This window comes from Lucilia sericata, unplaced genomic scaffold (assembly GCF_015586225.1).
Source record: "Lucilia sericata isolate MDLA Ls3-8-SP2 unplaced genomic scaffold, ASM1558622v1 Contig000947F_arrow, whole genome shotgun sequence".
Lineage (NCBI taxonomy): Eukaryota > Metazoa > Arthropoda > Insecta > Diptera > Calliphoridae > Lucilia > Lucilia sericata.
The window spans coordinates 81,635-94,263 of record NW_023994932.1 but is presented as its reverse complement, the minus strand read 5'-3'; the positions used below and the strand labels follow the sequence as shown (position 1 = coordinate 94,263).

The window sequence follows — 12,629 nt, the reverse complement described above, 5'->3', positions numbered from 1 at the left end:
TATATTAATTAAGTAATAAGTTGGCTTATATTTTTTTATTATAGAAATTATTATTATTTTATTAACTTAACCTAAACATGTGAAAAAAAGAGTTTAAAATTAAATTTGTTTGAATGTTATTCACAATTATAATTCAATTGTTTTGTTATGACTATAACTATAAATCGTTTTCAATGTTTTCTGTATAAGAACATCACTGCTTTCTATAAAACCATCCAAATGGGTCCACAAAAACCAAAATATCAAACCATAAAACATAAAAGTTACTAAACGATCTAAGATATATAGACGACGTAAAAACTTTTTCGCTTGTGGTATGGTGGCTTCACTTTCGCCCAATATATAAGTGCGCATACCCATTATATAGGTGCGTATATAAGCCTCCCAATTTACTTGTGAGGTGTCGGTATCGAAAATTTCCTGATCTATACGATTAAGTTTCGTTTGCAGTTGTTGGAATTTTTCACTCTTAAACTCCCATTCCTTCGTTGTGTAATATTGTAACAGTTCCAGACCAGTCGATATTTTGTTTTGTACACGTACTAAACTGTAATAAAATAGAATCGGTTTAACATTTTTACGATCAATTAATATACATAATAAAACAATTTTTGCTTACAAACGTTTACGTCCCATTAGCAGTAATAAAAAATCTATAAAATAAGCTGGTAAATAGTGAAAGAATATAACACAAAACATGTGATGATAATAATTTTTTTTAATCGATCCATCCGGATACCAGAGACCAAAGCTCAATGGTGTTTCATAGAAAAGACGTTTTCCCGTGTCAATACATTCTCCCCACGAATAAAGGGCCTTGCTATTTATGCACAAATTACAAAATTCGACATTTTTCGTTGGCAGTTGAGCACGATGGTAAGCGGCAACAATCATTCCATTTATGGCCTTATCGACTGGTATAACAGTTGACGAATAATCTGGATTGCAATGCATAGAACGTATAACACCTCGTGCGGCACCTATCATAAGACCTGTTGGACCATTTACGCCTTCAATCCATCCGGGGAGAGGTTCTTTTAATGCAGCAGTAACTAGAAGTAGACATTTTGGATGTAAAGGCTTTAATTATAACGAGATATTGTATGATAGATAGATAGATAGATAGATAGATAGATAGATAGATAGATAGATAGATAGATAGATAGATAGATAGATAGATAGATAGATAGATAGATAGATAGATAGATAGATAGATAGATAGATAGATAGATGTAGATAGATAGATAGATAGATAGATAGATAGATAGATAGATAGCTATGATAGATAGATAGATAGATAATAGATAGATAGATAGATAGATAGAAGATAGATAGATAGATAGATAGATAGATAGATAGATAGATAGATAGACAGATAGATAGATAGATAGATAGACTAGGATAGATAGATAGATAGAATAGATAGATAGATAGATAGATAGATAGATAGATAGATAGATAGATAGATAGATAGATAGATAGATAGATAGATAGATAGATAGATAGATAGATAGATAGATAGATAGATAGATAGATAGATAGATAGATAGATAGATAGATAGATAGATAGATAGATAGATAGATAGATAGATAGATAGATAGATAGATAGATAGATAGATAGATAGATAGATAGATAGATAGATAGATAGATAGATAGATAGATAGATAGATAGATAGATAGATAGATAGATAGATAGATAGATAGATAGATAGATAGATAGATAGATAGATAGATAGATAGATAGATAGATAGATAGATAGATAGATAGATAGATAGATAGATAGATAGATAGATAGATAGATAGATAGATAGATAGATAGATAGATAGATAGATAGATAGATAGATAGATAGATAGATAGATAGATAGATAGATAGATAGATAGATAGATAGATAGATAGATAGATAGATAGATAGATAGATAGATAGATAGATAGATAGATAGATAGATAGATAGATAGATAGATAGATAGATAGATAGATAGATAGATAGATAGATAGATAGATAGATAGATAGATAGATAGATAGATAGATAGATAGATAGATAGATAGATAGATAGATAGATAGATAGATAGATAGATAGATAGATAGATAGATAGATAGATAGATAGATAGATAGATAGATAGATAGATAGATAGATAGATAGATAGATAGATAGATAGATAGATAGATAGATAGATAGATAGATAGATAGATAGATAGATAGATAGATAGATAGATAGATAGATAGATAGATAGATAGATAGATAGATAGATAGATAGATAGATAGATAGATAGATAGATAGATAGATAGATAGATAGATAGATAGATAGATAGATAATAGATAGATAGATAGATAGATAGATAGATAGATAGATAGATAGATAGATAGATAGATAGATAGATAGATAGATAGATAGATAGATAGATAATAGATAGATAGATAGATAGATAGATAGATAGATAGATAGATAGATAGATAGATAGATAGATAGATAGATAGATAGATAGATAGATAGATAGATAGATAGATAGATAGATAGATAGATAGATAGATAGATAGATAGATAGATAGATAGATAGATAGATAGATAGATAGATAGATAGATAGATAGATAGATAGATAGAGTTGTTTAAATCGTTACTATTTAAATAAACACCACTGTTTAGAATTGGATTGCAACAAATACATGTTTGAATTTTAAGGTTGCAATGAGAAAACAGTTTGCAAAAAATATTTGTACTCACCAATTGATGGTCTAGTAATTATAGTCGGTAATTTAAGTTCATATCTGCTAATTAAATCTTCAGTTAATGCTTTACTGTAAGCATAAGTATTTGGCAGTCCATTTAAAAGTCTAAGCAAACAAACACAAATAAACTTGTACATAAAACTCTGAAACGAATATGTATAAAAACACTCACTTAGGGGTAATTTCAGCTAAAGCTTTGTCATCCATAGTCTTTAACATTTCAATAATTTCATAAGGATTCTGCGGTGCTGGATACGCTCTTTCTTCCAAAATGCTTTCGTTGCACTAATAAAAATATTTAAAAGTTTAATTTGTATTAAGGTTTATATCTAACGATTGACCTACCTGGCAATAGGATGTTGAGACATGTACAAATACTTTTAAGTTTAACATTTTCCTAGCCAATTCTAATACTTTTAATGTTCCCATAACATTCATTTGTATCATGGGCCTTAATGGTTGATCAAAACGTACGTTGGCGGCACAGTGAAATATGACATCTGTATTATCAATTAAATGTTTGCGATCCTCGTCACTCATGCCAAGTTTATCTTCCATTACATCGCCTTTAATTAGGCGCAATTTTTTCACTATATCTGGATTACTCTCCAAAATTTTGTTGAAAATCTGTAAAGTAAGAATATGGAAACCGCCTTTTTAAGAGTTTTGAAAAGTTATATTTCTATATTATTAATATAATGAACATTGGAAAAGTTTAGAAAGAACAATTATTTTGTTAAATAAAATCATATATTTTAATTTTAGCTTAATATTGGCATATTTAAGCGATTTACTACGTACGTAGGTAGGGCCTACGATAAACTACATAGGTGATAGATAATTGAGTATTTCGTACCGTAAAGAAATTTCTGTGGCAAAAACAAAAAAATAAGCCATAATCTCAAACAAGAAATTCTGATATTTTTATACGATTTTAATAAAATAATTATTTTAAAATCACAAATATAAAATTAAAAATTAAAATAAAATTAAAAATTTTATGTTTAAAGTTTCGAAAACTTATAAAAATTTTGAAATAAAGCCCTTCAATGTTTATTTTTATAAACATTTTATTTATGTTTTCCCAACGTCTGTTGATTCTTTTGGCATTTCCTGGCAAAATTGATTGCCCGCTAATAAACAAAATTAACTAATCGAGTACTCAACAAAACAACATACAAAGATTTAATCACTAATCATTAACCTAAAAATAGGTTATTATTTGTTATTAAATGTTGTCCTTCTTTTTACACATCAAGAAGTTTTGTTTAAAAAGATTTAACATGATGTACTTTACACAAAAGTTATCAGATCACATTATATTTATTTTAATGTTCTTAAATTAACAAGACAAAACTATAAAACTTCAATAATTTTATTTGAATTAAGAATAAGTTTAATGGTTATAAACCGTAAACAATTAAAAACATTTGTTTATAAACACAGTTTGACAATATTTGAACAAACCGAAACAAAGTGCCAATGTATGACAATGTCTTCTTCTTGTGTAGTATGAATATTTGAAACTTAATAATTACAATATGTTGAGATCATAATTTTGATCAAAATCACGATGACATGAACAATTTAACATAAATAATAGCAGTACATAATAAACACATTTTTTTGAGCACTGCATACATATTTAAAAAAAATTAAGTTTAATTTTTAAACTTCATTCCAAAAGACCTTGAAGATTTTAAATTATTATTAAGATTTAGAAAAAAATCCATGCATACTCATAGGTTTTTTTCATTGTAAAACTATTTCCTAACTAAATTTTAGACAATCTTTAAAAAATATATATAATATGCACATGACTAGAACAAGAATTAAAAATGAATTTCATCAATTGCAGTGTGATAGTAGTAGTAATAGTAGTTTTTTTAATTTGTTATTTATTAAACTAAGTACTTACCACACATTTCAAATATTGTTCTTTGCGTACTTCTGGTGTTTGTCCACGTTTCGATCGTATTAGCAAATATATATTCTTAATATCGGGACAACTTCGCAGTAATTTTTCTACCAACACCTTGCCCATAAAACCAGTAGCACCTGTTATAAAAATATTTTTCCCCGCATACCAGGCTGCCACTTGGGACTTATCACTTTCACCCTCCGCATGTAGAACTTCCATAATGTTAAACGTGTAAACAAAAGTCGGGGAAAAATCTAGTATCTCTAGCAGTTAAGATAGTTTACTAGAAATATAAAAAATATATATTAAACATTATTAATTAAATTTAATTATTATTAATTTAAATACATATAAATAAAATATGTGTATTTGTTTCATTTAATTTTATTAATTGTTGCAATTGTTTAAATTATAAGATTTAATTCAGGGCCTACATCATCGTAACTAATCAAGATACAATATTTTATTATTATTGTTCATGTCTTGTAAATTATTTTTGTTGTACTTGGTATAATCAAATCTTTTGTATACATTCTTGCATATTTGCCACACATAGTATTTACTGCTTAGTAAATTTATTGTTGTTTTGTTGGTTTTAAAACTACAAATGTTATTTATTTTGGTTGTGTTGATCAACATTGTATTTTACAATGTTTATATGAACTTTTATTTAATAAGTACTTCCATTATTTACTACTTATAATGACATTAAACAATTACTGTGTAATGCTATTAAACACAATAAACATTTGATAAATGTTTAAAGGAGTTAATTACTTGTTAAAACATCTTGTATTATTTAATAAATCTATGTATGTGGAGCTACACTAAATGAAATTTAAATACATGCACTTTAATATAATTTATACAAATTATAAAAATAAGTCGTTTATTAGATTTATATTAAATTGTATTATATAGACTAGAATATAGACTGGTTATAAACTAGACTTTAGACTAACAATTCGATGTTTTTACTAAAAACTATAATTTTTCTAAAATTCGATTTTTTACTATAAGTTGTTTTTATACTAAAAATAAACTTTATTACCCAAATATGGATTCGATTTTGTACCAAAAATTATTTTTTTTAATCTTATTTATTTCTATGAATGAATGTTTTCTGTGTTAATCTAACTTAAATCAAATTTTTTCACTTAAAATCTGAATTTTATCAACAACTAAATATTAAACGTTAAATTTTTGCTGAATAAACTAACTTTTCATAAAAAAATACAAAAAAAAGGTAATTGCCTACATATAGAAGGTCCAAAGTCTAGTTTCATATTCATGCAGATTGAAATCTGTAAATAAATAGAGAATAAATTCAAATAACGATTAAAAAGCACTTTTTCTTATTCTTTTATAACCTTCACTCTCGCGTGAAGGGTACATATAAGTTTGTCATTTCCTTTGTAATTTCTACAATTTAATATCTCACATCTAAAATATAGACTAGACTATAGACTAGACTATAGACTAGACTATAGACTAGACTATAGACTAGACTATAGACTAGACTATAGACTAGACTATAGACTAGACTATAGACTAGACTATAGACTAGACTATAGACTAGACTATAGACTAGACTATAGACTAGACTATAGACTAGACTATAGACTAGACTATACACTAGATAGACTATAGACTAGACTATAGACTAGACTATAGACTAGACTATAGACTAGACTATAGACTAGACTATAGACTAGACTATAGACTAGACTATAGACTAGACTATAGACTAGACTATAGACTAGACTATAGACTAGACTATAGACTAGACTATAGACTAGACTATAGACTAGACTATAGACTAGACTATAGACTAGACTATAGACTAGACTATAGACTAGACTATAGACTAGACTATAGACTAGACTATAGACTAGACTATAGACTAGACTATAGACTAGACTATAGACTAGACTATAGACTAGACTATAGACTAGACTATAGACTAGACTATGACTATAGACTAGACTATAGACTAGACTATAGACTAGACTATAGACTAGACTATAGACTAGACTATAGACTAGACTATAGACTAGACTATAGACTAGACTATAGACTAGACTATAGACTAGACTATAGACTAGACTATAGACTAGACTATAGACTAGACTATAGACTAGACTATAGACTAGACTATAGACTAGACTATAGACTAGACTATAGACTAGACTATAGACTAGACTATAGACTAGACTATAGACTAGACTATAGACTAGACTATAGACTAGACTATAGACTAGGACTATAGACTAGACTATAGACTAGACTATAGACTAGACTATAGACTAGACTATAGACTAGACTATAGACTAGACTATAGACTAGACTATAGACTAGACTATAGACTAGACTATAGACTAGACTATAGACTAGACTATAGACTAGACTATAGACTAGACTATAGACTAGACTATAGATAGACTATAGACTAGACTATAGACTAGACTATAGACTAGACTATAGACTAGACTATAGACTAGACTATAGACTAGACTATAGACTAGACTATAGACCAGACTATAGACTAGACTATAGACTAGACTATAGACTAGACTATAGACTAGACTATAGACTAGACTATAGACTAGACTATAGACTAGACTATAGACTAGACTATAGACTAGACTATAGACTAGACTATAGACTAGACTATAGACTAGACTATAGACTAGACTATAGACTAGACTATAGACTAGACTATAGACTAGACTATAGACTAGACTATAGACTAGACTATAGACTAGACTATAGACTAGACTATAGACTAGACTATAGACTAGACTATAGACTAGACTATAGACTAGACTATAGACTAGACTATAGACTAGACTATAGACTAGACTATAGACTAGACTATAGACTAGACTATAGACTAGACAATAGACTAGGCTAGACTATAAACTAGACTATAGAGTAGACTACAGAGTAGACTACAGAGTAGACTATAGACTAGACTACAGAGTAGACTATAGACTAGACTAGACTTTAGAATAGATTTTAGACTAGACTTTAGACTAGACATTAGACTAGATTTTAGACTAGACTTTAGACGGGACTATAGACTAGAAAATATTGTTTTTTTAGGGATATTACCCATATCGCAACCATTGTGCTCAGAATTTGTGATTTTTTGATAAAAGTTACAATGAATAAAATTAAATATTTCGTCATAGTTTTCTACTCTATATAAATATTAATACCCTTATTCATAAACAATATTTTATTTTAAAAAAGGTTTATAAAACTAAATTTCAATACAAATTTTAATTTATAAACTGTTTATAAAATAAAAATTTGTTATGAATAAACCCTTAATTATTTATGTGTAAATATTATTTAAATAAAAAAAATTAAGTAGGTTTTTTAATTATTATATTTATAACGATTTTAACGCTTCATAAAACAAAAGACTTAGGACACAAACACTACCACAACATATTGATTTGTATTATTCAGTTTTAATAGTTATCACGATTTTTCCCCCGTTAATCATTTAATTTATAATATTTAATAAATATTCATTATTAATTTTATCTATATTTATTAATTTCTCACACCTTCTAAGAATTAAAATAAATGCATGATGAATTTGAAAAGTTAACACACTGACTGGACTACATATTATAATTTTTAACTAAATAACTATTTACTCATGTGTGTAGTGTATATAATTTATGTAATAAGTTTTTAGAATTTCCATACATTTGCACGCAATTTAAAAAAGTAAAAAAAAAAAACTAAATTATTTCTAACGGAAGTACATGTTTTTTGTTTGTTTGCAAACTCATAACATTTGGTGGATAAGAAAATAAACACAACTGTAGGCAAAACAGTAATATTTGTGGTAATTTATTTAAACTTTTATTTTTCATGGCAAAATTTACAAAATTTACAACCTTTTAAATTGAAGCCTTTTTATTTTAAAACTTATTTAAGTAATCAACATAACACACTAATATGCGGTTTCTTTTGAATTGTTTTTTTTTTTTTTTTAATTTTTTTCATTTATCTTATTTTCGGGGTTTTGTTCAAATAATAACTAAATAATAGAAAAGGTGAAACTTTTGGGTGTTTCTTACATTTTTTTCTCTGAGGTATATTCACAATTATAATAATGCAATTGTTTTTAGTTAATTTATGTAAAAATTTAACTAAATAAATATTGAAAAATAGTTAAATATTTTATTTAAACTTATGAATGCTTAACGCTTGATTTTTGTGTGTGTGTGTGTTTTTTTTTTAATTTCTCAAAGTCATTTCTTTATCCAGCTTTTTTCGAAAAAGATGCGTGTATTTAAGCTATTAACACTTAATTGTAAAAAAAATGTTGTATGTCAATATTTAATTTAAAAACTCACTTCCTAAACACACTATTTTTTATTTTTGTTTTTTTTTTTTTTTGGTTTATTATTTTTTATTTGCAATTGCTGTTTATGTTTATTCACTTTAGTTTTTACATAAGTTTTAGGAATTATTATTTTTATTTAGTTTTGATCACTCTTTTTTTCCCTTAGTACTACTACCAAATTTTAATACTTTGTATTTAGCACCAAATAAGCCGACCTTAAGCGCGTTATACTCAAGTTGACGTTAAAATATCAACTAAATTCAATATTGTGGCATCAGTAGAAATTATACGGAAAAATCTGTTAGTTGTACAAAGAATAAATGCTCTTCGTGTTTTTAGCAACATTCATTTGTATGGATCGGTGTGAATATTTACCTTTTAATACCTTATACATATGTATGTATGTATGTATTCCCTCATTCGTTTATGTGTGTAAAAATGTTCATTCGTTTGCACTGCAAGTACTAGTATTAAGTATGGATATTTGTTTCTCTTGGTTTTAAATTGTTAGTTGCTAGATAAATTCCTTAAGTATTAGTAAAACGTCAATAGGATATTAAAACTAATACACTTACACTAATAGTACACTTTTTTTTGAAAATAAATAAGATTATTAAATTTTAATAGTAGAACAATTTTCAAACTTATGTTCGAATTTTCGAATATATTTTAAAAAGCTTGTATTTTACTGGCAAAACTGTTCGAATTTTTATTTCAATTACATTGGGATTCGAAAGATTTTTTGTTCGAATTGATAAAAGTTTACAATTTATAACCATCTAGTCTATGGACTAATCCACTATCTAGTCTAGGGTCTACTCTACAGTCTAGTCTGTTAAATAGCCTATTAATCTATTAACTTGTTTATAGACTGGTCTACTAACAACCTAGAATATAAGCTAGTGTATTAACTAGCCTACGAACTAGTCTACCAAGTAGTATGTTAACAAGTCTTTTAACTTATATATGGACTAGACAATGAACGAACTAGTCTATTGACTAGGGATTAGTACATTAACTAAGTTTATGGACTAGTTAATTTACTGGTCTATGGTCTAGACTTTTAACTAGTCTACTGAGTTGTCTGTTAACTAGTATTAGTCTATGAGCTAGTATATTAACTAGCCTACGAATTAGTCTATAGACTAGTCTTCAAACTAGTATATTAACAAGTCTGTGGACTAGTATATTAACTAGTCTACGAACTAGTCTGTGGATTATTCTAACATTTATTCTATTAACAAGTCTTTGAACTAATATATGGAATAGTAAAATAACTAGTCTACGGTCTAGTCTACAATCTATTAATTAGTTTGTTTACTAGTTCATTAACTACTCTATCTAGTCTATCAACTAGCCTATGTACTATATACACATTAATTGGCCCACTAATGAGTCTATTAACAATTGTATAGACTACAATAGTCTATGGACTACTCAATTAATTTGTTTATGGGCTAGTATATTAACAAGTTATCTAACTAATCTATGGACTAGTCACTTAAGTAGTCTATAGGCTGTCCTATAGACTACTGTCCTATAGACTTATTACCTAGTCTATGGACTAGCATATGGGCTAATAATCTATAGCCCATATACATGTCCATTAACTATTCCATGGACTAGCCTACTGACTAGCCTATGGTCTACTGATTAGTCTATGCATAATGACCAGTCTATGAACTAGTGTAGGATTTAGACAGTTGATTTCTTATTGAAATGTCTATTGACAAGGCAAGGTCTACACTATTGACTAGTATGTGGATTTGTCTATGGACTAGTATGTGAACTAGTGTATCAAATAGATATCTTCGAATTATAATTCCAATTATTCCAAATTATTTTCCAATAGGCATGGATAATTGGGTATACAAATCTAACTTATGATTGTAGGGTGTTATTTAATTAAAACGACTTAAATAAATGCATTTTAAACATTAAACTATTTATTTGTAAATTATGTAAGAAATAAAAAAAAGATCACACAAAATCAATTTAAATTGTTCTGTCTGGCATTCAAGCGTTGAAAATTATTAATATTATAAGCCGTTAAGGTATATATTGCATATTTTTTAAAATAAGATGGCACCAAATGTAATTAAATACATAATTACACTATACAACAATTTTTTTATAAAACATTGTCTTCGAATTTTTAATTAAAGTGATCATAAATCCCTAGTATATACATATGTATATATATTATTTTAATTTTACGTATTTTTATTTTTTGTTGTATCCTTAACAATATTTATTAAACAATACTTAATATTATAACATTTTAAAAATTAAATACTATTACATAAGTGCAATTAATATAATTGGATATTTAATGTAATTGCAAAAATTTACACTTGCTTTTTTAATTGAACAATGTTTAATCGGAGTAAAATAAAAATTAATTTCGAAATTGTATTTTATTTATGCAAAAATTTATTACTTATAGAATATTTAATAAATTATTTAATTCATATATATTAAAGCTGTGATATATGGTTGTCAGATCTTACAACGTTGTCAGTAAAATGTGCAGAAAATGTCTAGTTCACACGATTGGAACTTACAATTTTTCTTTTTCTGTTGCAAGACAAAATTTGTAAGTTGACACTGTTGTTAGACATTTTCTGCACATTTTACTGCCCACGTTCTAACGTTCACACGTCAAATATTCGACAAAAATGACTTGACCGCTAGAAAATCGACATTTTTACACAATATGGGGTTATCACTTTGGAACTTAATTTTTATTTATTTCATCATTATTTGTCATTACAAAAATCATGTCAGATCAAAAAAAGATATGCAAAAAATAGAGGTTATGTCTTTTTCGTCAAATGTTTGATTGGTGTAATAACAATTTTTAATCCTTTAGCTCCACCACGCAGGGACTATTGTATTCAGTATATACATTTATTATTTTTGGGTCTAGGACAAATATTTCGATGTATTAAAAATGCAATAATAAAATCTTTTTTATGGTAACAGAGACTTGTATAAAAGGACTTTAAAAAATTAAGTCAATAACAAAATCAGGTTTTCTAAAAGACATTAAAAGCCTGTTTTAGTTAAGGAATTAATAGAAACTTTAGCATCAGTTGTATAAACAGTAGCTTACGAAATTCTTTTGACAAAATTCTACTGCTAATATTTAATATATAATAGAAAAAAAGCATAAATAGCTGAAAATATTTTCATAATCATGAAATTTAAAAATCTAAATTCATTTTTCAGAAACTCAGTTTTCTGCACATAATTCCTAAGAATTTTCCTATCAATCTCCGATTAGAAAATGTTGTATCCGGAGTAATATCACTCTTAAGATAGTTGAATCAAAATTCAAAATGAAACAAAATGGTCTAGAGTTTCATTATACACTCTACATGATCTACATTCGTCTAAATCTGCACGTCCCATATCAGACTTGCTCGTTTTGAGGAGGTTTAACGACCTGCTCTCGTTAGTGTCACACAATAGCATCTTTGGGGTTCCACCCACCATTCCATTATCCCGAGAGGCCTTATGGGATTATCCCACCCATATTTTTAATTTAGCCCTCGTTGCGTCGAATGGTTTTGCGTTCCTCAGATTAGCTCCCTCGAGC

General features: G+C 27.2%; 1 protein-coding gene across 2 annotated transcripts; it reads right to left on the bottom strand.

Moving 5' to 3' along the window:
• Positions 1-9,274, bottom strand: LOC119609208 (putative fatty acyl-CoA reductase CG5065). 2 transcript variants are annotated; one of them, XM_037963924.1, is made up of 7 exons: positions 8,760-9,274; positions 4,657-4,942; positions 3,084-3,365; positions 2,911-3,023; positions 2,734-2,843; positions 620-1,052; positions 1-547 (listed from the first exon to the last, which is right to left on the bottom strand). In XM_037963924.1, exons 2-7 carry the CDS (start codon positions 4,876-4,878, stop codon positions 127-129), a joined length of 1,581 nt encoding a protein of 526 aa, XP_037819852.1. In that variant the 5' UTR covers positions 4,879-4,942; positions 8,760-9,274; the 3' UTR covers positions 1-126. The 2 variants fall into 2 exon arrangements, with proteins under 2 accessions (XP_037819852.1, XP_037819851.1); XM_037963923.1 differs by having other exon boundaries at positions 9,039-9,274.
• Positions 9,275-12,629: the final 3,355 nt, after the last annotated feature.

Coding starts and splice junctions, on each gene's coding strand:
- LOC119609208 (XM_037963924.1), bottom strand. CDS start 4,878: ATGGAAGTTCTACATGCGGAGGGTGAAAGTGATAAGTCCCAAGTGGCA. Junction 1,053..2,733: donor AATTACTAGACCATCAATTG/GTGAGTACAAAT, acceptor GTCTACTTCTAG/TTACTGCTGCATTAAAAGAA. Junction 548..619: donor CTAATGGGACGTAAACGTTT/GTAAGCAAAAAT, acceptor ATTTTATTACAG/TTTAGTACGTGTACAAAACA.